Below are 27,194 nucleotides of genomic sequence, written 5' to 3'. Positions count from 1 at the left end.
CTGTGAGTTTAGGCTAGAAAAAAAACTCATGAAAATTGATAAATGTATGCCACTATCACACTGTACCCCATATATGTACATTTATTACATATTAACTTAAAAGAGAAAATCAAATTTTAAAAAAAGGGTAAAGAAAACAGAAGTTAATTTTTTTTTTTTTTTGTGCTAGTGGGGTTTGATCTTAGGGCCTTGTATTTGCTAGACAGTCTTTCAACTGCTTGAGCTATGACCCAGCCCTTTTTTGCTTTAGTTACTTTTCATATAGAGTCTAACGTTTTTGCCCAGGGCAGGCCTTAGACTGTTATCTTTTTACCTATAGCTTCCTGTGTAGCTGGGGTTACAGGTGTGTGCCACCACACCTAGTTTATTTATTGAGATGGGGTCTAGCTAACACTTTTTTACCTGGGCTGGCCTTAAATCCTGATCCTCCCAATCTCTGTCTCCCAAGTAGCTGGGATTACAGACATGAGCCATTGTGCCTGGTCCAAAAGCTAATATTTTTGTCCAAAACTATTAGTTTATAAAAACCATAAAATACTTCTCAATATGAAAAAAAGATCGGGATTCATTCTCATCAATGTTTGTTCAATAATTTTTAAAGTGACATTTTAAAAAAAATTATAAAAATGATAACCATTCCAATTTCTTATAGCTATTTCATTCTTTTTTTCTTTAAATGTAGTACTGCAGATTGAACCCAGGGCCCCATGCTCAGTAGGCATATGTTCTATCACTAGAGCTACACCCCCAGTTTTTTATTTTTTTTATTTTTTTTTTTTGTCTTTTCTTTTTTGGTGCTGGGATCGAACCCAGGGCCTCACGCATGCTAGGCAAGCGCTGTACCACCGAGCTACATCCCAGCCCACCCCCCAGTTTTTTAAAAAAATTGAGACAGGGTCTTGGTATATAACTCAGGCTGGTCTTAAGCTCAAAATTCTCCTGCCTTAGCCTCCCATATGCTGGGATTATAGGCACATGAGTACCACCATCTGGATTACATTATATATATATGTATATACACACACACATACACACACATATATATATATATATATATACACACACACATATATATATGGCTGAATGAATTTAGAGGGCTGTGTTATGACTTACTTTTTGTATGTGAAACACATACTGAAGAGTATATAAAGCATAGCTACAGTTTAGGGGCTAATATTAAGTTGTTATTAATAACCATATATTATTCTGAGTAACATATTTAAAAATTCATTTGTCACTACTGTAAAATATATTTAACAAAACAGCATTTTAATCATCATTAAATTTATAATTTAGTGGCATTGAGTACATTAATAGTGTCGTGTGAACATTACCACCTTTCATCTCCAGAATTTTTGCTTTCATCTTTCCAAACTGAGTCTATACCTATTAAACACTAACTCCCCATTCACCCCTGCTGTGGCCCTTGGTGCCTTCTATGTCTAATTGGTCTGTCTTCTATCTTTTTATGAATTTGCCTATTCTTAGTATGTCATAATTGTGAAACCATACAATATTTGTCCTTTTATGTCAGCTTATTTCACTGTTTTTCAGGGTTGCTCCATGTTCTAGTATGTGTCACAGTGTCTTTCCTTATGTTTAGACACTTTATCCACTCATCTGCTGGTGGATATTTGAGTTACCTCTACCTTTTGGCTCTTGTGAATATTGGTGTATGATTATCTGTTTCAGTCTCTGCTTTCAGTTCTTTTGGGTTCTTTATATCTAGAAATAGAGTTGCTGGATCAAATGGTAATGTGTTTGGGTTTGTTTGTTTTGTCATGCCTGTGCTTGGGATGAACCAGAGTCTTACACATGGGCTAGGCAAGCACTCTACTACTGAGCTACATCCCCAGACCCATATGGTAATTTTATATTTAACTTTCTGAGGAACTGTCATACTGTTTTCTACAGTAGCTGTACCATTTTACATTTCCACCAGCAATACATAAGAGTTTCAGTTTGCTCACATCCTCAAAAACATTTGTTATTTTCTACTTTTAAAATAATACCCATCTCAGTGGGTATGAAGTAGTCTCTCAAGGTGCTGTCAGTTTGCATTTCCCTGATGAGTAGTAAGTGTTGTGAGTACCTTTTCCTGTGCTTGTTGGCCCTTTGTTATCATCATTGGAGAAATGTCTCTTCGGGTCCTTTACGCGTTTTTCAATTGGTTTGTTTGCTGCTTTGTTGTCAAGTTGTAGGAGATTCTCAGTATTAGTCCTTTACCAGATATATGATTTGCAAAATGTTTTCTCCCATTCTGTGGGTCTTCTTTTCATTCTGATGGTAATCTATTTTTATGTACAAGTTTTTAGCTTTGATTCAGTCTAATTTATGAATATTTTCTTTGTTGCCTGAGAAACTTTTCAATTAAAAAATAAACAATAAATGTTTATATACAATTTTGTAAAATTTATAAGTAAGAAGAAAAAGAAAATAAAAATTATCTGCAAGTATGGCATCCCACAATAAACATGTTGACTTTTGGCACATGGTCATCTAGCCAGTCACCTGCTTGCCTGCCTTGCCTTTTTATGGCGGTGACCTATTACTGAAAAAAACTGTTTTGTAACACTTTTCCACACCATTGTTTAAGCACCTGTATGTGTGTGTGTATTTTGATTAGGGATGTAATCTTTTATTAAATACATTTCATAACATAAGATTGTGAAAGTTCTTACACTTTAATTTATATTTTTAATAAAAGATGAACTTATTTATAAAGTTAAGGAAGGTTTTGTAAGATAGTAAGCACATACTCCAGTAATTCAGAAACTGACTTCTTTGACATTTTTATTTAACTAGCTGGTTATGCCAGTTTTATGATGGTTATGCTGGTTTTTAGAGTAGGCTAATGTTTCTAAATGTCATTAACTTTGTTTTATAGGGTATTTTGGAACAAGATGCATTCCATAGATCACTCTTGGCTTGCTGTCTTGAAGTTGTCACTTTTTCTTATAAACCTCCTGGGAGTTTTCCACTTATTGCTGAAATGTTTGATGTACCACTGTATCATTTTTATAAGGTATTTTTACAAAATATTATGCTGATTGTAGATGAAACTAACTTCTTGTTGTTGGTTATCTCATTCATATTAATATCTAAATACATTTATTCTACTTAAAATTACGTATTTAATCTCTAGAGGAAACAGGATAGTTTTAAGACCTACATAAATTATTTTAATATGCAGTAGTATTGAGATTTCTTTTGGATAAAAGCTTCGTTTGATTCCTCCCTTTATCTGATAAAGGATTTTATTTCCTTTGAAGCTTTAGCAAGGATTTTAGTGTAATCAGATAAAGTAGGGAGAAATGAAAAAGGAGAAATATTTCCTGCTTCAACACAGGAAATGAGAGTAAAGACTCCCATTTTTAGATTTTAGAATACGTGATTTTAGGAGCTAAGAAGGTTTTAAAAAGTAGCACACATATCACAAGCTAACCTTCTACAGCAGCCTTTTTTATTTCATGAAAGTTAAGTAATACCATTGTCTAACAGGAAAAAATAAGTTGTCTATTTACTTATTTATCTTTGTGGTAATGAGGTTTGAACTCAGGCCTTGCACTTGCTCTACCACTCAAGCCATTCCACCAGCCCTTTTAGGATTTGTTATTTTTGAGATAGGGTCTTGCTTTATGCCTGGGCTGGCCGGAACCACAAACCTCCTATTTATGCTTTCTCATGAGCTGGAATGTCAGACTCATACCACCAGGCCCAGCCATTGGTTGAGATGGAGTTCATGAACAACCCCCACCCAGGCTGGCTTCAAACTATAACTCTCCTGATCTCTGCCTTCCAAGTAGCTAGGTCTACAGACTTGAGCCATTGTAACCAGGTGCTTTAGATTATTTTATCAATAAAGTCTCAGGATTTTGCCCCTGGACCAGCTTTGTACTTAGATCCTCCTACCTACAGCCTCTACATAGCTGGAATTACAGGTGTAAGCCACTGAGCCAGGCTTATCCTTTAGTTTTTGAGAAAGGTCTTGCTATATAGTCCAGCCTGGTCTCAAACTTGTGATCCTGCTTCCTCAGCCTTCCAAGTGCCTTTTTCACTGATTATAGAAAGACATAGAGTTATAGCACTGGTTTTGTAGCTGTTTCCTTCTTGATACTTACTTAGCATGTGCTCAAAATTAATTTCAATGTCTTTGTGTGTGTGTGTATGCTAGAGTGTACATACTAAGCATATACTCTACCACTGAACTACACACCTAGCCTTTTAATATTAAACTTTAAGAGTAATGTCTTCAAACTTAATATGCAAGGCATATTTTTTCATTTATAAATTCTGAACATCACTATACAGAGTATTTTTTGTAATTTATATATGTAAATTAAAAGTTTATTTTCAAAGATAGTAAAGGAAGAGCAGCTATTTCAAAATAGTGCTATGCTTTCCATTTGTAATTTTGATAAGTTGTCTAAATATTTAAAAATATTTAAATATATGTGCCCATGTTGCTTTTACACTCAATAAATAATATTGTGTGAAAAATCATAGTAATTTTTTTTCTTGATACCATGGGAACGGAAAATCATAGTAATTCTTATTGTTAAATGAACCAGGGCTTTTTTTTTTAATTTCAGGTGATAGAAGTGTTCATTAGAGCAGAAGACGGCCTGTGTAGAGAAGTGGTAAAACACCTTAATCAAATAGAAGAACAGATCTTAGATCATTTGGCATGGAAACCAGAGTCCCCACTCTGGGAGAGAATTAGAGACAATGAAAATAGAGTTCCTACATGTGAAGAGGTTTGTGAAAATATCTTAACACTTTTCTATAAGAAAAGCACATTGATACCTGTTCTATTATAATCCCCTTCTACAAAACAGCAACTTAGTATCTTCTCTTTAGGGCTGGGAGGTTGGCAGTGGTGGTTCATATTTTATCCCATATCAAAGAGGAAACAAGAGTCAGGACTAATTTGTGATTTCCCATATGGCTTCAGAGTAAAATTTCAGTGTTCTTTCTTGATTTCCTGATCAAATTCCACTTCCCTATAGTGGTTGCTATTCTACTTCTTCAAAGCAGTAATGAAGGCTGATTCATATTTAGTGTCTAATTTTATGGTTTGGAATTTTTAAAGATAGCAAGAATGTTTTTAACTTTAGTATAAAATGAACAAGCAGCTGATTTTAAGGTGGAGTAACTTATGAGCTAAGATAGTTTTCTTTTATGGTCTCTAAACTGAAGAGAACACCCACAGAGTGGGAGAAAATATTTGCCAACTCTACATCAGACAAAGGACTGATAACCAGAATATATAGGGAACTTAAAAAACTAAATTCTCCCAAAACTAATGAACCAATAAAGAAATGGGCAAGTGAACTAAACAGAACTTTCTCAAAAGAAGAAATTCAAATGGCCAGAAAACACATGAAAAAATGCTCACCATCTCTAGCAATAAAGGAAATGCAAATTAAAACCATGCTAAGATTCCACCTCACCCCTGTTAGAATAGCCATCATCAGCAACACCACCACCAACAGGTGTTGGCGAGGATGCGGGGAAAAAGGAACCCTCTTACACTGTTGGTGGGAATGTAGACTAGTACAACCACTCTGGAAAAAAATTTGGAGGCTACTTAAAAAGCTAGACATCGATCTACCATTTGATCCAGCAATACCACTCTTGGGGATATACCCAAAAGACTGTGACACAGGTTACTCCAGAGGCACCTGCACACCCATGTTTATTGCGGCACTATTCACAATAGCCAAGTTATGGAAACAGCCAAGATGCCCCACCACTGACGAATGGATTAAGAAAATGTGGTATCTATACACAATGGAATTTTATGCAGCCATGAAGAAGAACGAAATGTTATCATTCGCTGGTAAATGGATGGAATTGGAGAACATCATTCTGAGTGAGGTTAGCCTGGCCCAAAAGACCAAAAATCATATGTTCTCCCTCATATGTGGACATTAGATCAAGGGCAAACACAACAAGGGGATTGGACTGTGAGCACATGATAAAAGCGAGAGCACACAGGAAGAGGTGAGGATAGGTAAGACACCTAAAAACTAGCTAGCATTTGTTGCCCTTAACGCAGAGAAACTAAAGCAGATACCTTAAAAGCAACTGAGGCCAATAGGAAAAGGGGAACAGGTACTAGAGAAAAGGTTAGATCAAAAAGAATTAACCTAGAAGGTAACACCCACGCACAGGAAATCAATGTGAGTCAATGCCCTGTATAGCTATCCTTATCTCAACCAGCAAAAACCCTTGTCCCTTCCTGTTATTGCTTATACTCTCTCTACAACAAAATTAGAGATAAGGGCAAAATAGTTTCTGCTGGGTATTGAGGGGGTGGGGGAGAGGGAGGGGGCGGAGTGGGTGGTAAGGGAGGGGTGGGGGCAGGGGGCAGAAATGAACCAAGCCTTGTATGTACATATGAATAATAAAAGAAAAAAAAAAGATAGCTTTCTTTTGCCTTAGATTATTACTGTTTCTAATGAAAATGCTTTTTTGACCATTTTGTGTAAAATGTTAATTCTTTTTTAGGTCATGCCACCTCAGAACCTGGAAAGAGCAGATGAAATTTGTATTGCTGGCTCCCCCTTGACTCCCAGAAGGGTGAGTGAAGTTCGTGCTGATACTGGAGGACTTGGAAGAAGTAAGTTCAAAATACTAGAAGGAATATTTTAGAGCCCTGTATCTAGAGATTCAAATTTCATCTAAACCTGTAAATGAAGTTAATAGGGCATATGGAGAAGAAAATATTCTATGCACATTAGGGATACATGGATCACTTAAAAATAATGCTGGCCATGGTAGCACATCCTGTAATCCTAGCTAATGGTGGTAGTGGTGGTGGGGAGATCAGAAAGATAGTGGTTTGAGGCCAGTCCAAGCAAACAGTTAGTGAGATTCCATCTGAACCATGAAAAGCTAGTCATGGTGGCATGCACCTGTCATCCCAGCTACTCAGGAAGGTAAATAGGATTGAAGTCCAGGCTGACCCCAGGCATAAAAAGGAGACTGTATTTGAATATTAACTAAAGCAAAAAGGGCTGATGGTGCAGCTCAAGTGATTGAGCAGCTGCCTAGCAAGTGCAAGGCCCTAAGATAAAACCCCAGTATATCACCCCCCAAAAAAAAATGCTTTTAAAGAATATTTAAGAAACAGGGAAATACATGATAGAATAAGAATTTTTTTAGTTTTTGAGAAAGGGTCTTGCTGTGTTGCCCAGGCTAGCCTTCAACTTAAGATCTTCCCATTTTAACCTCTGGAATGCTGGGATTATAGGTGTACATCACTACATCCAGCTTACAGATACCTCTTAAAAGAATAGAATATTTACAAAGGATAAAATATTTAATGTTTGTTAAACATCCAACTATGTATTGCTTTTTTAAAATCAAAAGGAATAAAGATGCTTCTTTAGGACAGAGTTACATTGTCCATTAGAGACAGAAAAGCTCAGTGGCTTGAGCATGTCAATTATTTGAGGTGTGCTAACTGGGTCACTGTGACAACAGTGCTGGCCCAACAAGTACAGAAAAGGAAAAGTTTGCTATGCATCTGCTTTATATTTTAGGCAGCCCCTTAGAAGATCTACTGGTTACAAGGTTTAAATAACATATGGGGGATACAATTACTCTTTTTTTTTTTTTTTTTTGGTGGTGGTACTGTGTTTGAACTCAGAGTTAAATGCTTAGTAAAGAGAAGCTCTACCACTTGAGCCAGTCCACTAGCCCCACAACTACTTTTTTAAAGAATGATTATGTAAATCCAGAGTTCTGAATTGTTGGGTGCCACCAGCTTTTAATTAGTTGGGTTTTTTGTGTTGTTTTGTTTTTTTTTTTTAATAGATTCAGGCTTGACCTTAGGGCTTCACTCTTGCAAGACAGGCACTGTACCACTTGAGCCATACCTTGAGACCATAAATTCTTACTTCTTGATTAGTTTTGTAATTGATAAACAAGATTACTCTTAAGTGCACATTCAATAAATATGGATGATGTAGGGTCTGGTGGTGCAGCCCTGTAATACCAGCAGTTAGGAGGCTGAGGCAAGAGGATAATGAGTTTAAAGCCAGCTTGACTACATAGTGAGACCCTGTCTCAAAAAAATAAAATAAGGATGATCCATATGAAAACTTCCTCATGTTTGAAAGAGGAGTCATAATATCTTTTTTTCTGCTTATTATACACTCAGACCTGTCTGCAGATTCAAGAGCTGATCATTTTTAGTTCTATTTCTATAGTGTTTTTCCTTTCCAAATCTATGAGCTAAGATTTAACATTGAACTTTATTTTTCTTGTACTTGTTACCTCTCCATTTTCCTGAGTTCTTTTTACAGGATAGTGATCCTCTCCTAGTGTATTTTTTTATCCTGCAGTTTTATAGCAAATGCAGATGGAGTAAGTCCATGTAATCTTGTATCACCAGGCAATATTTGAGCCATGATCTTTTAGGCTTTACTTTTGTCAGTACTTATGATTTTCGTACACACACATATACTCTCACACACATTTTTTTTTTTGTGGGACTGGGGTTTGAACTCAGGGCTTCACACTTGCAAAGCAGGTGCTCTACCACTTGAGCCACACCTCCAGTCCATTTTGCTCTGTTTATTTTGGAGATGGGTTTTGAGAACTATTTGCTTGGGCTGGCCTCAAACCATGATCCTCCTGATCCCAGCCTCCCAGGTAGTTAGGATTATAGGTATAAGCCTGTAATATAAGTAGGCCCTATTTGTATTCTTTAATTAAGAAAAACTACTAATGATCAGTTTTTACAAGTACACATGGAATAGAGAAAGGGATGTTCATGTCTCAAAAATTCAGATATTAGTATGGATATTAAAAATAAACTAAGCTATAGTTTGGGAAGTAGTGTTAATGTTTATACAATGTTGTAGATACTTAATGCTTCTGCGTTGTATACTTAAAAATGATTAAAGTTGCTAATTTTGTGTTATATCTATAGTTTACCACAATTTAATAAATTATATAATATACCTAAGCCATTGATGGGTGAAATTATGGTATGTGAATCAGATCACAATAAAGCTGTTAAAAAATTGAAGCATAATTGAATCTAAGCCACCTTGCTGAAGAAAAATACTGAGTATTGTCAGTTTTCTATATGTGGAAAAAGATTAAGATGAAAATTCACTTAAAAACAGGGGAACTGGGTGTAGTAGCATATGGCTTTAATCCCACCTACTCAGGAGGTGGAGATTGGGGAGATCATGGCTTGAGACAAGTCTGAACAAAAAGTTAGCAGAATCCCATCTCAACAAATAAGCCAGGAATGGTGGTATATGGCTATAATCCCAGCTGTACAGCAGGCATAGGGAGGAAGACTGGAGTCTGAGGCTGGCCCTAGCCAAAACCATGAGGCCCTGCCCCCAACATAATTAAAAAAAAAAAGCGAGAGAGAGAGAGAAGGAGGGAAGAAACGGAGGGAGGGAGAGAGAAAGGGGAAAAGAAAGGAAGGGGAAAAAAAAAAAAGACTAGGGCATGGCCTAAATTATAGAGTACCTGCCCAGCAAGCACAAGGCTCCAAGTTCAAACTGCAGTACTGCCAAAAAACAAAAGAAACAAACAAGAACTGGAGAGAAAAATCTTGCCAGATCATATACTACTATTATGTTTCTTTATCAATAGTGACTTTACAGTGAAATCACACTATACATGTTAGAATGAGTATGAGAAAAAATCATATAGAAAACAGAATAATTCCTTGAATTTTCCATGCATCATCAAGTTCATGTAGTAGTAGAGGACAAAGCCTAGCTTGATTTAGGGAGAAGGTAAACAAAGAAGTGAGTGCTGTAAGACAAATAGAGAAAAATTCCTTTATAAAATTTTGCTTTCATTAATGCTCACTTGAATTTTCATTAGTGGAGTGTAGGTGTATTCTGACTTGTGAGTTTTGTTTGCTTTGAATTTCTGAAGTATTCCAAACACTGTACGGTAGTTGGTTGTGAACATAAGAGCATGGATGGAAGTCAGATCTGTCTACTTAGGCTAAATGATCTGCTTGATTTCTTTATACCCTAGGCATGACATCTCCAACCACGTTATATGACAGGTACAGCTCCCCAACAGTCAGTACTACCAGAAGGCGGCTATTTGAGAATGATAGTCCCTCTGATGGAGGGACACCTGGGCGTATCTCCCAACAGCCCCTAGTCAATGCTGTCCCTGTGCAGAATGTATCTGGGGAGGCTGTTTCTGTCACACCAGTTCCTGGACAGACCCTGGTCACCATGGCAACAGCCACTGTCACAGCTAACAATGGACAAACAGTGACCATTCCGGTACAAGGTAAAGAAGACACTGTTAGACATTGAGTTCTCTAGCATTTATTGGAAAGTTTTCTCAGATTTGAGTGAGAAATACGGGATGTGAGAATACGGGAGTGACAATACGGGATAAAGGAATAATGGAGAGAGGGGGCTTATGTGAAGAGAAACAGAAATCTCTGCCAGGAGAGCTCATTTTCTTCTTCTTCTTTTTTAATCCTCTGTAACAAACTGTAGGTATTGCCAATGAAAATGGAGGGATAACCTTCTTCCCAGTCCAAGTCAATGTTGGGGGACAAGCACAAGCTGTGGCTGGCTCTATCCAGCCCCTCAGTGCTCAGGCCCTGGCTGGAAGTCTGAGCTCTCAACAGGTGACAGGAACAACTTTGCAAGTCCCTGGTCAAGTGGCCATTCAACAGATATCCCCAGGTGGACATCAGCAGAAACATGTCCAGCCTCTAACCAGCAGCAGTATTAGACCCAGGAAGACCAGTTCTTTGTCACTTTTCTTTAGAAAGGTAATTTTTCACATTACCTTACCAAAGCATGAGCTTGGGAAATATGTGTTTAAAAAAAGTTTGAAATATTCTTGTTTATCTATTAGGTTTACCACTTAGCAGGTGTCCGCCTTCGGGATCTTTGTGCTAAACTAGATATTTCAGATGAACTGAGGAAAAAAATTTGGACCTGCTTTGAATTCTCCATAATTCAATGCCCTGAACTTATGATGGACAGACATCTGGACCAGTTGTTAATGTGTGCCATTTATGTGATGGCAAAGGTGGGTACCAGTTGAGACTGAAAGGCAATGGTAAAAATGCTACATTACTTAGAACATTTTTAACAGCTTTACTGAGATATAATCCATTTGAAATGCACAGCTTAGTGGTTCTTAGTATATTCAAAGAGATATGCAACCTTCACATTCTTAGAATATTCTACTGTGTAGGTATATGGCATTATTTTTATCCATCAACTGATGAACACTTGGGTTGTTTCTAGACTATTATGAATAACACTGCTGTTAACATTTATGTGTAAGTTTTTGTGTGAACATATGCTTTCATTTTTCTAGGGTATATACCTAGGAAGGGGTTGACAGGTCATATGCTAACTGTATATTAATTTAACCTTTTGAGGAACTACCAGACCATTTTCCAAGTATGGTACCGTAGTATGTGTAGGTCTTAATTTCTCCACTACAATACTTTTTATTATTTTTAAAAAGTTGCTGGGGCATGGCTCATGTGTATTTGCTTAGCAAGGGCAAGACTTGAGTTTAAGCCCCAGTACTATACGTGTATGTATATATGTATGTATGTATTGAGGTGAAAGTCATATAACATAAAGCTAACCATTTTAAAGTGAACATTTCAGTGGCATTTAATACATTCATAATGTTTTACAACCACTTTCTGTATCTAGTTCCAAAACATGCTCATTCTTGCAAAGTAAAACTCTTACCCATTAAATAGTTTATTCCCATGTACCTTCCCATGGTCCCTACAGCTAGCAATCTGTGTCCTGGCTCTGAGATCTTATCTTGGAATTTCATTTAAGTGTGACCTTTCATGTTTGGCTTGTTTCACTTAGGGTAATGCTTTCCAGGTATAGCCATGCTGCAGCATGTGTCTGTGACCCATTACTTTTTATGGATGAATGATAGTCCCCTGTATGGACATGTTGGAATTTGTTTATCCATTCATCCCCTCAGGGGCATTTGGGCTGTTTCCAACCTTCACACTAGGTACAGTGCTGTTGAGAATATGTGTATACAGGTACTTGCATGCCTAGTTCTGATTCTTTCAGGTGTATACCTGGGAGTGGAATTGCAGGGCCATACACTAATTCCACAATTAGCATTTTGAGAAACTATCATTTTACACTGCTTCCAGTAATGCACTTGAGTTCTAATTTTTCTATATCCTTATCAACTTTCTATCAACTTATTTTAAAAAATTGTGATTACTGGTGGGTATCGAGTGATATTTCATGATGATTTTGGTTTGTATTTGCTCAATGACTAATGATGTGGAACATCCTGTGTCACACTCTGTTGGCCTCTAAAAATCTGAACTTTTCATTTTAACCATTCTAGTTAGGTGTGAAGTGCTGTCATTGTGGTTTTTTCTTTGCATTTGCCTAATGACAGCAAGCATCTTTCCCTTTGCTTACTGGCCATATATATGTCTTTTTTGGGAAAATATCTTTTTAAATCTTTTGCCCATTTTTTTTTCTTGGACAGTTTTAGGCCATACTGGCCTTTAACTCATGTTCTTCCTACCTCAGCCACCAATCTTGCTACCTCAGCTACCAATCTTGCTACCTCAGCTTCCCAAGTGCCAGGACTATTACATGTGTGTACCACTTTGCTCTTTGTTCATTTTTTACTTGTGTTATTTTTGAGTAGTTAGAGTTCTTTTATATATTCTGAATACAATTATCTTGTCAGATACATGATTTGCAAACATTTTTCCTGTGTGTCTTTTCACTTAAGTTTCAATTTTGATTAACTTATTTCTTTAGTGACTGCTCTAGGGTGTTCCATATATAATCTCATTTATCAAAAATCAGCTTCAGGTGCCGGTGGGTCTGAATTGCCATCAGATTCTTTTCCTTTGTCCAATACAACTTTGCTCCTATCCACCTCCCTTGTAGTGTTTTTGGCAAATGTATTATATTTCTCTGATATAGTTTCAACAATACATCATATATGTATACTATTTAACTTTTTAATCAGTTAAGAGGAAATATGCATTTATAATCACATAATGTCTTTGCCAGTATTCCTGTATATTTGAATTATTGTCCAAGGGCACTTTTTATCTTGAAGAACTTTTCTTTACTGCTTCCTAAAGATTTGTATTAGCAGCAAATTCTGTTGTTATATTTTGTTTCACTTTGAAAGGCAGCTTTGTTGTATACAGGATTCTGGTCTTTTGTTTGATTGGTTTTGGCTTTTTCCTGTACTGGGTTTTGAACTCGGGGCCTTAAGCTTGCTAGGTAGGCACGCTACCACTTGAACTATGTCCCCAGCCTGAAAATTTTGGGTTTTTTTTTTTTTTTTTGACCACTTTGAATGTCATACCACTTGGCTTACATAGTTTCTGATGAAAAATCAGTTTTTATTGGGGTTTCCTTATAAATGAAAAATTTTTTTCCCTGATGCTTTTAAGATTTTCTTACTCCAGCTATCAGCACTTTTGATATATCTAGGTATGGATCTCTGTGTCTATCCAGCTTGGAGTGTGTTGAGCTTCTGGATGTTTTAAAATAAATTAGGAAGGTTTCATTCTACATTTTTTTTGTTGTTTCTGAAGTCAGGATCTTGATATGTAGGCCATCCTGCCCTTGCCTCCTCAGCACTGGGATCACAGGCATGCACTACAGTGCTTGGCTTTGTCTGTTTCTTTGCACATTGCTTTGTCTCTCTAATCTCTTCTGGTGTTCCCATTACATGTATGTTGGTGTGCTTAATGGTGCCCAGCATTTCTTGAGGCTGTTGTTTTTCTTTCTGTTCTTCAGATCACATACTCTTTTTGTTCAAGTTTGCTGGTTCCTTTCTTTTGAGGTTTGAACTCAGGGTCTTGTACTTGCTAGGCAAGCACTCTACCACTTGTGGCATACCCCCAAGCCCTTTTTGCTTTAGTTTATTTTTCAGATAGGGTCTCACTTTTTGCCTGAGGCCAGCCTTGAACCACAATCCTTTTACCTTTACCTCCCCCTAAAATGTGTACCACAATACCCAGCTTGATTTTTGTGATAGGATCTCACTAAATTTTTTTGCCTGGGCTGGCAATCCTCCTATCTCTACCTCTTGCATAGCTGGGATTATAGACATGAGATACCACATCTGGTCTGATAATTCCATTTTCTTTGACAGTTCAAATCTTTTGTTTTTTTTCCTTTAGTAAATTTTTCATTTCAGTTATTGTACTTTTCTAATTTGGGTCTTGGTTCTTGTCCCACACTCTTACTCTTCTTACTAAATTTTAGGTTTTTCATGAATAGATATTTGTTCATTTGCTATATACCCTTTAAAACCATTTCCAGAGATTTTAAATTGCTGTATTTAATGTAATTTTTACCACTTTCAGTGGACAGTGGGTTCAACTGAGCTCTACATGCTATTATGCCAGAAGTCATCTCTCTCAGTAGTCTTATTCTTTGCCAGGTCACAAAAGAAGACAAGTCCTTCCAGAATATCATGCGTTGTTATAGGACTCAGCCACAGGCCCGGAGCCAGGTAATTATGTTTTCTCTCAGGGCTGAAAATAAAGCTCAAGTCTGTGATGAATTAAAAAAATTAGCCGTATTTTTGATTCTGTGACTGTTTTTCCAGGGTAAATAGCTAAGACTACTTTATGAGAAGTTGCTACTTTTTTCTTCAGTCACTGACACAAAACTTCACATGTTGGTTATTTGAAGTCCTCTTTTCCTTCAAAGGAAACAATGTGAAATGTTTCTTAATCCACAGAATCATGAGATAGATGTAAATTGAGAAATTATTTGGTCTCTATGTCACCTTTCAGGCTGCTTTAGGTAGCACAGTACTTGTTCATTTAACCAAAATAGTAAGGGAAATTTACATGAATATAAATGAACATTCAAAGCCCTTTAATACCATTCATTTGTCCTTGAAAGGCAAGTATACTAAACCTTTGTATATGACTAAGCATTATTTGATTTTGGGTACTATTACAGGAAGTACTTGGGATTTGATGTTAGATTGGCTCTAATATAACTCCAGGACCTGTTAATTACTAGCTGTGGACCTTGGTTGCAGTTTTCTTTTCTTTTTTTTTAATGAGTGTTTTGTGCTATGTAGCCCAGGCTGACCTTGAATTAGAAGGTAGCCAAGGCCAAATTCAATCATCTTCTGCCATAGCCTCCCCATGTGCTGGGAATGTAGGTGTGTACAACAACATCCAACTTGGGTGCAGTTTTTAACAACCCCTGAGAAGGACAACTATCCCTACATGGGAAATATATGTCAGGGTCCTGTTAAACAGGGATATGTTTAATAAATACTTCTGTCTCTTTAAAGGTGTATAGAAGTGTTTTGATAAAAGGGAAAAGAAAAAGAAGAAATTCTGGCAGCAGTGATAGCAGAAGCCATCAGAATTCTCCAACAGAACTAAACAAAGATATAGGTAAGTGAGATCTTTATGAACTTTTACAAAATAAATGAGGTAGGAGCCTTTCTTATTTTTTAGACGTAGAAGGCTAAGGGTTACTAAATGAAGTAACTACTACAGAAGGAGTTTTATTGGCAAAGGATTTCTGGAATAAATCTAAATTCTAAATTTAGTGGCAAAGTTGTCCATCATTGGATAGTTTTGAGGTACTTAGTGCGTAACATTGTTCTCCAAGGGAAACAGGAAAGATTTCAGACATGAATTTGTTAAACTGAGTTCCAGAATGAGGTGGTATGTCATGGAAATGAGCCATGCTATGGAAATACTGTTCCTAGATTTTGATTTGCACTGCTTAGTGCAGGGGTCAGGTTCTAGAAAACTTGGTATAACTCATTAATGCTAACTACTCAGTAATCCCTTGTTACTGTTATGGCATGTGAGTCAAGTTATTAATATCCTATCTGAATGCCCAAGATTTGGTGTGGTGGTGCATGCCTACAATCCCAGCACTCCAGATTATAGTGAGGCAGGAGGACTGAGAGTTGCAGACCAGCCTTGGCTATGTAGTAAGACCTTGTCCCAGTAAACAAACCTAAAGAATAGAGTACCCACTTACTGCAATAAGTATTGCCAGTAGCTGCCCCCTTTTTCCTACTAAATTTTCTTTTTAGAAATAATCTGTAGGGACCGGAGGCATGGCTCAAGTGGTTTAAGTACCTGCTTTGCAAGTCTGAAGACTTGAGTTCAAAGCCTAGTACTTAAAAAAAAAAAAAAAAAAAGTCTCTACCAGCAGTCTTTGTGGTTAACACCCTTTGATTTACCATCTACAGCCAGTAGAGACTCCAGCCCGGTTATGAGGTCAAGCAGCACCTTGCCAGTTCCACAGCCCAGCAGTGCTCCTCCTACACCTACTCGGCTCACAGGTGCCAACAGTGACATGGAAGAGGAGGAGAGAGGAGACCTCATTCAGTTCTACAACAACATCTATGTAAAACAAATTAAAACATTTGCCATGAAGTACTCACAGGCAAACGTAGTAAGTTTGACAGGGATCATTTCATGCTTCTTTTGGTCCTAAAGGATGAGGAGTCATTTATGTTTGACCTGGGCCACTAGGTTTACAAATAATTCTTTCATTAAGTAAAACTAAGGAAGTCTCTTCCTTCAAAGAAGTCCAGCCAACATAATTTCTGCTGTGTTAATAAGCATGAAGAATAATTCTGTACTTGGATTCCCTACAAAGTATAGTCATACAAGAGAAGCAGCTTCATTAGTTCAAATTGTTTGATATTTAACAGTGATGACCTTGCAAATTATTTCACTTTCTCTGTGTTTGTTTCCTCATATATAAAATGGGAATAGAAGTAATTTCTGGCTTATTGGGCTGTTGTGAGGATTAAATAACTTAATGTATTAAAAAATACTTAAAACAGTTAACTGGCATAAATTAAGCACTTAAAATGTTTGCTACTAGTATGAGTTTCTTTAGGTTTGAATGTTACTGCTAATATATCACTGTTTAACATTCATAAAACTACTGCTTTATCATACCTCTTAATGAAAATAATCACTTTCAATAATCATACATGGTTAGAAATTTTTTCTTAGAATTGCTGATTTTGTTTTAACAGATGGATGCTCCTCCACTCTCCCCCTATCCATTTGTAAGAACAGGTTCCCCTCGTCGAGTACAGTTGTCTCAAAATCATCCTGTCTACATTTCCCCCCATAAAAATGAAACAATGCTTTCTCCTCGAGAAAAGATTTTTTACTACTTCAGCAACAGTCCATCAAAGGTGAGACTAATATGAATCTTGGCCTTTCTTAGACCTAAAATGCTTTAGGATGCTAAAAATAGGGTGTGTGCTTAGCTAAGGTACTCACTGGAGTGATATGAACTGCCAGGGACCAGTACCAAGTCCCAGTGGAGCAAAACCCAGAATCAGTTGGTTTGGTTTTTGAGAACTTCAGAGTTGGGAATAGTGTAAGGGATTTGGTTTATTGTCTCTTACCTATTTTAGCATTTTGAACATTTTCTGCTACAAATCTGGAAATCTTTGGCTTTTTTTTATTTGTAAATTTTTTTCCTAAATTTATTAGAAACAGAAAATTTGAATGCCTAAACTGGTTTCTGACTTCCTGTTTCTGGATAGGCAAGTGTCTTATCCTGTTGACTTTTTGTCTAAAGGGAGAAGTGGAATGCAGTGGTTACATTTGATAGGTTTATGTGGCAGTGCCTCAGTCTAAGAAGGGGAGGGAAACTTGAGGCTTAACTGGTGAAAATTTAGAAAGTTGCTGAGATGTGAGAGTGCATCTAAGAAGATGTACAGAGAAGGGGAAGAAAATGTCACTGAGGCAAATGCTAGATCACTGGAAATCATATAAAAGTGGTTAAGGGTGGGGAAGAATAAAGAGCCAAGACAAACAGATACAATGTGTGATCTCTGATTGGATTCTGCATAGGAAAACACTGATAAAAAGAAGTTTTGGAATAGTTATTAAAATTTAAATACAAACATCAGTGTAATATTTAAAAAATTCTCTTAAATATCTTTGGTGTTGATGATACTGGATTCTGTAGGAGACTATGCTTAAAGTATTTAGAGATGAAGTGTCCCAGTGTGAGCAACTACTTACAAATGGCTCAGCTAGAAAATATATGTATGTATATTGCAAGAATAAATATGGTAAAGCGTTAATGCCTAATAAAGGGAGTCCAGTGTACTATTTTTTTTTAACTTTTCTATAGGCTTGAGCTCTTAAAAAGTTAAAACAAGTAAAAATGAGCAGCAAAAAAAATCAATGGAAAATGTAGCAATGGAAAAACTGCTACAATAGTTTTTTTTTTTAAAGGGGTTATCATAAGACTTAGAAATTTATACCTTGTTGAAAAGTAATTTAAGTTGGATTAGAGACTAATCCTTGTTGAAAAGTAATTTAAAGACTGGAATAAATGAAGATATAGTAAATGTTTCTGAGTAGGAAGCTCAATATTGAAAAGATGTAATTTCCTCCATTACATAAGTTTAGTCTAAGTCTATATATATTTCCAGTGGCATTATTTGTGAAACAGATTGTCAATGATAGCCCCAAAAAGCAATTGGAGTGGGAAGAAATGACTGACATTTCCTATAGACTTTTAACCTGTAACCAAATAAATTCCAAATGAGTTAAGAAGTGGAGAAAAAAGAATCATAAAAGTAGGAGGTAATATATATTACTGCTTGTCTGATCATAGAATAAGATAAATATAAAAAGGTACGTGATCCACCACCAAAAAACAATGTACAGGAGATGAGCTGGAACCATACTCAATCAAAAAAGGTTTTAAAAAATGAGGAAGAAGGCAAAAACATATGGGAAAATGGTAAAGAAAATAGCAATGAAATACAAGTGGTGTAAATACACCAATTAAAAGACAGAAATTGTCAGAATAGATAAAAAAGCAAGACCAAGCTATATGCTACTTCTAAATAACCTGCTTTAAATATAAACATACAAATAGTTTGAAGGATAACCCACATGTCCAGTAGCTGATACTTGAAATGTCCATACAATAGAATGTCATGTGTTAATAAAAAGGAATGAAGTACTGCTATATGGTCAGTATGGATGGGCCTTGAAAACATTACATTAAATGATAGAAGTCAGTCATAAAAGTCTAACTATGATTCTGTTTATGCAAAATATTCAGAATGGGCAAATTTGTAGAGGCAAGAAATGGATTAGTGTTCACCTAGGAGAGAATAGAGTTTCTTATAATGGGCAAGAAGTTCCTTTTGGGAGGTTAAAAGAGCCCTAAAACTGAATGTGGCAATGGTTACACAACTCTGGAAATATGGCAGATGCCCTGGACTTGTACATTTTACATGGGTAAATTATATTAGGATGTTAATTACATCTCAATTAAGACTATTTATAAAAAGGTAAAGGACAGAAGTAGGAAATTTGAGTAGCTATATTAGCAGAAAAAATACATTTCAAAGCAAAGAATATTATCAGTGATAAAAAAAACTTATTTCCTAATACAATCCTAAATAGAAAAAACAGTTCATAGTTAAGAGATTCAACATAGTTGATAGAATAAGTAGGCAGAGAAATCTGTAAGATATAAAAGATGAACATTATCAAGTAAATTGCCTAGTTGACATTTATAGAACACTAACAGCACCATCTGCACATGGAACATTTACAAAAACAGTGCATTCTGGACTATAAAAGAAATCTTAATTTTGTTTATTTTTTTTTGGAGCTGGGGATTGAACTCTGAGCCCTGCACATGATAGGCAAGTGCCTTACCCCAGAACTGCATACCACTGGTAAAGGATTCAAATAATGTGTTTCTATGACCACAATAGCATTAAATCAGAAATCATTAATAGAAATTGTAGCTGGAAAAAAACCCTCAATTTTTGGAAGTTAACTCTTAGATTTCTGTGGGTCAAAGATATCACAAGAGAAATTGCAAAAAATTTTGGATGAAATAAAATGAGAACTTAAAATATTAAAATCTGTGGGATGCAGCTAAGCAGTACTAAAAGGGAAATTTACTGCACTAAACACCTTTAAAAAGGGGGAAACATGTTGAAGTTAGTGACCTCACATTTCAACCTAAGAAATTAAAAAGAAAGAATCACTGAAACAGCTCAATCAAGGCAATCAAGTAATTTTTTTGGAAAAATTTTTTTTTAAAAAAGTGGTACATTTCTGTACAGACTTATGGGGGGGAAAGTAGTGCCATATTACCAATATACATCCAAAGTATAAGGGTTAAGGAATACCTTTATACCAATAATGTGACAACGCAGATGAAACAGACAAGTATCTTGAAAGGCTGAAAGACCTAAACTTACACAATTCAAAAAATAGCTTAATAGCTCTATGTTTATTAAAGAAATTTAATTTAATAAAATCCTTCTCTCAAATAAAACTGGTAAATTCTATCAAATATTTAAGGAACTCCCTGAGAAGCTGATAATGGAATTTTGCCAAAATATCTACAGATAACATCATCCCTAATGGCAAAACACAGACTGTCTCTCCCCTAAGGTCAGGAATAAGGCAAAGATGTCTACTCTCACTTATATTTGATAATGTAACTAGAGGACCTAGTATGTGCAATAAGCCAAGATAAAGAAGGCATATATACTGGATTGTATACACAGAAAACCCACAAAGAATCTACAAAAATTTAATGGAACTATTAAGTTAGGAAGGTTATACAACCAGTATACAAATATAAAAACATATTTCTATACACTTTATATATAAAGAATCAGAATTTAAAATTTTTTAATACACAATAGCATTAAAAATTAAGTAGGGATGTGTATTAGAGAAGGGTAATTTGATCAAAGTACATTATATGCATGTGTAGAAATACCACAATGAGACCCCTTTGTATAATAACCACTAATAAAAAAAGAGAAAAAGAAAACATACAGAACATTGGTGACACACATGAAGGCCAGAGAAAGAGAAACCACATTCATGAATTGGCAAATAATATGTTTTCTCCCAGTTGATACACAAATTCAACCACAATTTGGCCCAAATCCCAGATTTATACAAATTAACAAACTGATTCTAAAATTTATATGAAAAGGGAAAGGAACTACAATAACAAAAACAAATTTGAAAAAGTTGGCCAGGTGCCAGTGGCTCACACCTGTAATCCTAGATACTTGGGAGGCAAAGAGAAGGATCGCAGTTCCAAGCCAGCCTGGGCAAATAGTTAAGGCCTTGTCTTGAAAATACCCAACACAAAATAGAGCTGGTACACAAAATAGAGCTGGTGGAGTGGCTCAAGTGGTAGAGCACCTGCCCAGGAAATGTGAGGCCCTGAGTTTAAACCCCAGTACCCAAAAAAAAAAAAAAAAAAAATTGGAAGGTTCACACTATCTGATTTCAGGATTTTAGATCAAGCTAAAGTAATTAAGAGAAGCATAGTATTGACCAAAGTATAGACCCAGAGATCAAGGGAATATCCAGACGTAGACCACGATCAAGTGTTTGTAAGAAAGGTGCAAAGATGATTGGTGGATAAAGAACAGCCTTTTCACAGGTGCTTCTGAAACAACTGGATATCTACATAGTGTTTTGAATTTTCTATGTGTACCACATATAAAAAACTAAGTCAAAATGAACCATAGTCATAAATTTAAAACCTGAAACTGTTTTCTAGAAGAAAACAAAGTTGTGGTAAACATATATTATGGAAAGATTTCACAGATACACCATCAAAAGCACAGTCCAGAAAATATAAATTGTATTCCATCAGAATTAAGAATTTCCAGAACCATGCTAGGGGATGGTTCAAGTGGAAGAATGCTTGCCTAGCAAGTGTAAGGCCAAAAAAGTACTGCTCTTTGAAAAGACACTTAAATCATTCACTGGTAAATGGATGGAATTGGAGAACATCATTCTGAGTGAGGTTAGCCTGGCCCAAAAGACCAAAATTCGTATGTTCTCCCTCATATGTGGACATTAGATCAAGGGCAAACACAACAAGGGGATTGGACTTTGAGCACATGATAAAAGCGAGAGCACACAAGGGAGGGGTGAGGATAGGTAAGACACCTAAAAAATAAGCTAGCATTTGTTGCCCTTAATGCAGAGAAACTAAAGCAGATACCTTAAAAGCAACTGAGGCCAATAGGAAAAGGGGACCAGGAACTAGAGAAAAGGTTAGATCAAAAAGAATTAACCTAGAAGGCAACACACACGTACAGGAAATTAATGTGAGTCAACTCCCTGTATAGCTATCCTTATTTCAACCAGGAACACTTGTTCCTTCCTATTATTGCTTATACTCTCTCTTCAACAAAATTAGAGATAAGGGCAAAATAGTTTATGCTGGGTATTGGGGAGGGGGAGAGGGAGGGGGCAGAGTGGGTAGTAAGGGAGGGGGTGGGGGCGGCGGGGAGAAATGACCCAAGCCTTGTATGCACATATGAATAAAACAATTTAAAAATTAACAAAAAAAGAAAAGACACTTAAGACAATGAAAAAACAAGCCACAGACTGAGAAAATATTTACAAATCACCTATCAAGTAGTTGTATGTCTGAAATATTAAAGAATTCTCAAAATCTAATGGGAAAACAAACAACTAAATGTAAAAGCTGGCAAAAGATTTGAACACTTTTCACCCATTACATGTCTACTGGGAAGAATGACTAGAAAGGTTTGGCAAATGGAACATTTATATATTGCTGGTGAGAAAACAGAATGGTCTATCCATTCTCCAATAGTTTGGCAGTGTCTTCTAAAATTGAACATACCCTTATTATACAATAGTAATTTAATTCCTAGGTATTTACCCAAGTGAAGTGAAAACTTATCTTCTTAAGGTGACTTTATTCCTAATCACCAAAAAGTATAAAAACCCAGGAATGTCGCTCAACTGGTTAATGGAAAACAAACCTGCAGTGCAGCATACAATGAACTATTACTTTACAATAAAAAAGGAGCATTGGGAAGCCTAAGGCAGGATGATCATAAGTTCAAGGCCTGTCTGGCCTACATAGAAAAACCCTGTCTCAAAAAAGGAACTACTGATACACTTAGCAATATAGATGAATCTCAAGTGCATTAATGCTTAAGTGAAATATGACAGAATCAGTAAGATACTTACTATGGTTGTATTTCTGTGACCTTCCAGAAAAGGCTAACTATAGGGACAAGAAGCATCTGTGGTTGCTTGGGGAAGGTAGGCTAAGGGGCCATGAGGGAATTTTTGGAGAAAAGGAAATGTTTTATGTCTTTGTTGTGGTTATACAAGTAAGTAGTTATTTGTCCAAACATGCACACCTACACACAAAAGGAAAAAATCTTTTTCCTTTTAAAATCTTCCTTTAAGGAAGATTTTACTTCCTTAAAGGAGGAAAATACGTTTTGTATAAAAGAAAGGTTAAGCATCCACATCAGTGATTTTTCAGTCTTGCCTCTACAGTATTGCCACCTGGGGAAATTTCAGAAGAAATTCTACCACAGAATTGGAAGTTTCTCCAATAAATTATAGAGACTATTTGCTGATGGAGAAAATCTGTCATGACTTAATAGGTGATAGTTAAGACCAAGGGAGAATATTACAAAGTGAGAAGTAGCTTGGGTCTGTAGCCAAAGTGTAACAAACATTTACATAATCAGGAGAAAAGAAAATCTTTAAATACCACACAAAGTCAATTAAGATGAAGACATCATTAGTGACACCTGTAAGGGCAACTTCAATGAACTGGTAGTCTGTTGAAGAATTATAGTAGTATTGTTTATAGTACTAAACAGTTGGGAGGAAAACTACATTAATAGGAGATTAGCCTATTATAGAGACATATTGGAAAATACTATATAGCAGTTAAAGAGATGAGATAGATCCATATATATTAATATGGGAAAATCTAACTTGACTGTACAAATAATACATAAGTATTGCTATCTTTGTTTTCTTAAAAACCTCACTAAATATACAGTATTACATTTTTCAGAATGAGTGCATTCCTAGAAAGAGGGCAGATGGACACAAACAAATCAACCTGATTTGTTCAGTGGAAGAATAGTAATAGTAGTAGGTATCCCCAAGAGTTAGGTACATTCTGTATGAATTTTTTAAAATAAGAATTTATGAACACTTAGACTGTGTAATACTGTGTAAATGAATTATGATGTGTATTATATATGAATTAACATCAAAAGGTACTATACAGTAATGTGCTTGTGTATTATGATTCTAATTATACATTATATAGTAACATTGCATAATGTTACATAAAATTAGTATTTATACAATTAATGCATTCAGTGAATAATACAAGGAATATTCAAGTAAGTGAGAGATTTACAGAGACAGCAAATGCAGACTAGAGTTCTTTCAGGAAGGCAAAAGAGGGTAGAAGAGAACATGTCAAAGGATACTTCCTTAAAATAGTTAAGATTTGTGAAACTACATATGCTGACAAAAAGAACACTGATGATTTTATCCAGAGCCTTAGAGTTCATTATTTTAAAGAATAAAAATGATGGGCTTAGGGGTGTAGTTTGTGGTAGAGTCTTTGCCTAGCATGCATAAGGCCTTGAGTTTGATCCCCAGCACCACAAAAAAATAAAATGACAAATAATTATGAATAAAATGTATCTAGGACATGCTTTAAAATGATGTAGGGGGTATAGATCGAATAAGACAAATCAAAATTACTGGCATGAAGTGATAGCCATGTGAGGGTACATTATTCCCATTTCTCCCTTTCTGTATGCTTGAAATTTCCTAAGCTAAATGTTGGTATTCTCAGTATGCTTTTCATAAGGAAACATGGATAATGAGGCAGCACAAGAAATGAAAACTTTAACAAGCTATCAGAAAACAATGTTAAGAACAGACTTTGGAGACTGAAGAATCTTAATGCTGAACGCACAGAAGAGATCCAGTCTCAGCATTCTGACAGTGTTTTTCTCCAGTGGAGTTCCTCATCGGAGCCATAGAACACGGAAAATAATTTGAGTAACTTCTTAGTTTTCCCAAGGATAACATGTAATTAGCTAGTGCCACTCTAGAGCTTAGTGATTAATTACCTAGAATGGAAGCCTTAGGAAACTAAGGCTTACTTCTCTAGTGGAATTCTGGTTGAGAAGGGCTGCTGAAACATCAGTAACTCGTAACTAAAAAAAAAAAATCGTAATACTGTGAAATTGTGCTATTTTTTTTTTAAAGAAAATGGATATGTGATTGAACATGGTAGCAGTATGACGCTCTTACAACTCTTGTAAAAAAAACGCCAATTTATGAGTTCATACATGGTAGATATGTAAATATATAATATATATGAGTGTATGTGTTTATATGTTAAAAATTGAAATGCCTTGTCCCTATCCAAAGAGTCATCAGTCTTGGCCAGCTGAGAAGTAAAGCTGGTAGGACATACTATTTTTTTCCTTCTGGAAAGATATTAAAATTCTTACAGATAAACTGCTTAACTCATTTGAAATTCTTTGACTTAATATTGAGCTATGTACATTAGCATTTTAAAGTTTTTATTATATCTGTTTTTCCCCTACCATAGAGACTGAAAGAAATTAACAGTATGATACGGACAGGAGAAACTCCAACAAAAAAGAGAGGGATTGTCTTGGATGATGGAAGTGAATCACCTGCAAAAAGAATTTGTCCAGAAAATCATTCTGCCTTACTACGCCGTCTCCAAGATGTAGCTAATGATCGAGGTTCCCACTGAGGTTAGTCTGGTGTTGAAATTGTCTTTTGATGAACTCTGTTTAGCAGCATCATTTAATGTATGCTACATTATGGAATACTTTTCCTTTATCACCCCCTAGAGCCTGTTAGAAATAAGAAGGGACATTTTGGCAAGAAATTGGACTTTATCCTTAGAATAATTTTATTCATCCCAGCTGCCTTTTCTTCTACCACTTTAGTGCTTACCATCAACACTGCTCAGAATCCAAACTTGGATTTTTTAACTCTTTGACAAACTTTTACAGGTACTTCAAAAAACAAAATGTACTTACATATAAGAGGTCTCTGTTGACATGCTTCAGCAGAGGAACTGTTTTTCAAATTCATTCCTTCCTGTTTGTGTCTTCTCAAGTACTTATGATGAACAAAACTTGGGTGTTTTGTTCTAAAGCACTTGGTAGGAATGTGAGATTTTTGCATTCATGAACTAGAAAAAGGAGATGGCCCAGACTGGGAGGTTCGAGGTCACTAGCCTAAGTCTCCTGTTCGCTTTGTGTACCTCTCCCCTTCCCCAATAGCTGTGGTGCAGTGTGAAAGTTGTGCAATGTCTGAATGAACCTGTGTAAGTGGTGGCACTTTAGGGTGGTGAAACGCATGACTTTTGTAACCCACATTTTGCTGTATATTTGTGATGGCACTTTCTACAATGTGAACTTTAAGTACGAAACTTCTAGGCTAAATAGCCAATATTTTCTTTAATGCTTTTGTACTTTTATAACACTGTCAGTGCCCTAGGGCCACCTTTTGGGCATGTGTTTTAAATCTCCAGTGTTTTTTGTTGTCGTTGTTATATAGGGGTCAGCTGGCTAAGTAAAGACTTTTAAATCAAGTTGAATTAAAGGGATAAATATGAAAAATTATGACCTCTTCCTTTAGGAGGTAGTTATCCAAAAGACATGTAAAGTATCTTTGGATGTGTTTGTGGCAGTTTAAAAAAATAGGTTGGAAAATTTAGATTTTTATTAGTACATAGTACCATTTATACCAAATTAGAAAACTATTTAACAGCTACTGAATTATCTATATATACCTTTATTAATCATTATTGTTCCAGCAGTTTTAAAGTTGAATTAATAATCTTATTGGGGAGAAAATTCAATTGTAAATTGAATCAGTATAAACAAAGTTACTAGGTAACTTCATATTGCTCTAAAAGAAATATGGAACTTAACACTATTCAATTAGAATAGTGTGCATCAAAAATATTTATAAAATCTCTTAAGATACTGCTACTGTAATTTTTATATGAAAATAAATGTATTTTTCAATAAAGCATTTATAAATTAATCTGTTTAGTTATATTGAAAAAGGGTATTTAGTTTCTTGCATAAATGACAAAGAACAAACATTTATTGGTTTATTGTCTCTACTAAACACATTAGTCATTCATCATTTAAATATCTTACTTCATTAGAAACTGTTTTAACACTTTCTCTCCCTCCTGCCATAAAAATACAGTAATTTGCTTTTTAGAAAAACCCACTATGAACAAGCATTCTGGTTTCTTCTCACTTCTAATATGCTTCTCAGACATAGCAGTTTA

The 27,194-nt window shown here is 35.7% G+C and overlaps 1 protein-coding gene across 2 annotated transcripts in view; it reads left to right on the top strand.

The window, feature by feature from the left end:
* Rbl2 (RB transcriptional corepressor like 2) overlaps nt 1–26,938 on the top strand; it is a 53,770-nt gene extending 26,832 nt beyond the window's left edge. For both annotated transcript variants that reach the window (XM_074055990.1, XM_074055991.1), the window contains 11 exons: nt 2,888–3,025; nt 4,593–4,757; nt 6,514–6,625; nt 10,024–10,290; nt 10,506–10,786; nt 10,873–11,049; nt 14,443–14,514; nt 15,316–15,421; nt 16,237–16,442; nt 17,038–17,202; nt 25,461–26,938. In XM_074055990.1, coding sequence (XP_073912091.1) covers nt 2,888–3,025; nt 4,593–4,757; nt 6,514–6,625; nt 10,024–10,290; nt 10,506–10,786; nt 10,873–11,049; nt 14,443–14,514; nt 15,316–15,421; nt 16,237–16,442; nt 17,038–17,202; nt 25,461–25,631 — 1,860 coding nt within the window. In that variant the 3' untranslated portion in view covers nt 25,632–26,938. The remainder of the gene's footprint in view (nt 1–2,887; nt 3,026–4,592; nt 4,758–6,513; nt 6,626–10,023; nt 10,291–10,505; nt 10,787–10,872; nt 11,050–14,442; nt 14,515–15,315; nt 15,422–16,236; nt 16,443–17,037; nt 17,203–25,460) is intronic.
* The last annotated feature ends 256 nt before the right edge of the window (nt 26,939–27,194 follow it).

Source organism: Castor canadensis, chromosome 15, assembly GCF_047511655.1.
Source record: "Castor canadensis chromosome 15, mCasCan1.hap1v2, whole genome shotgun sequence".
Lineage (NCBI taxonomy): Eukaryota > Metazoa > Chordata > Mammalia > Rodentia > Castoridae > Castor > Castor canadensis.
Note: the sequence above shows the minus strand (reverse complement) of the source record. Positions and strands in the feature narration are given on the sequence as shown.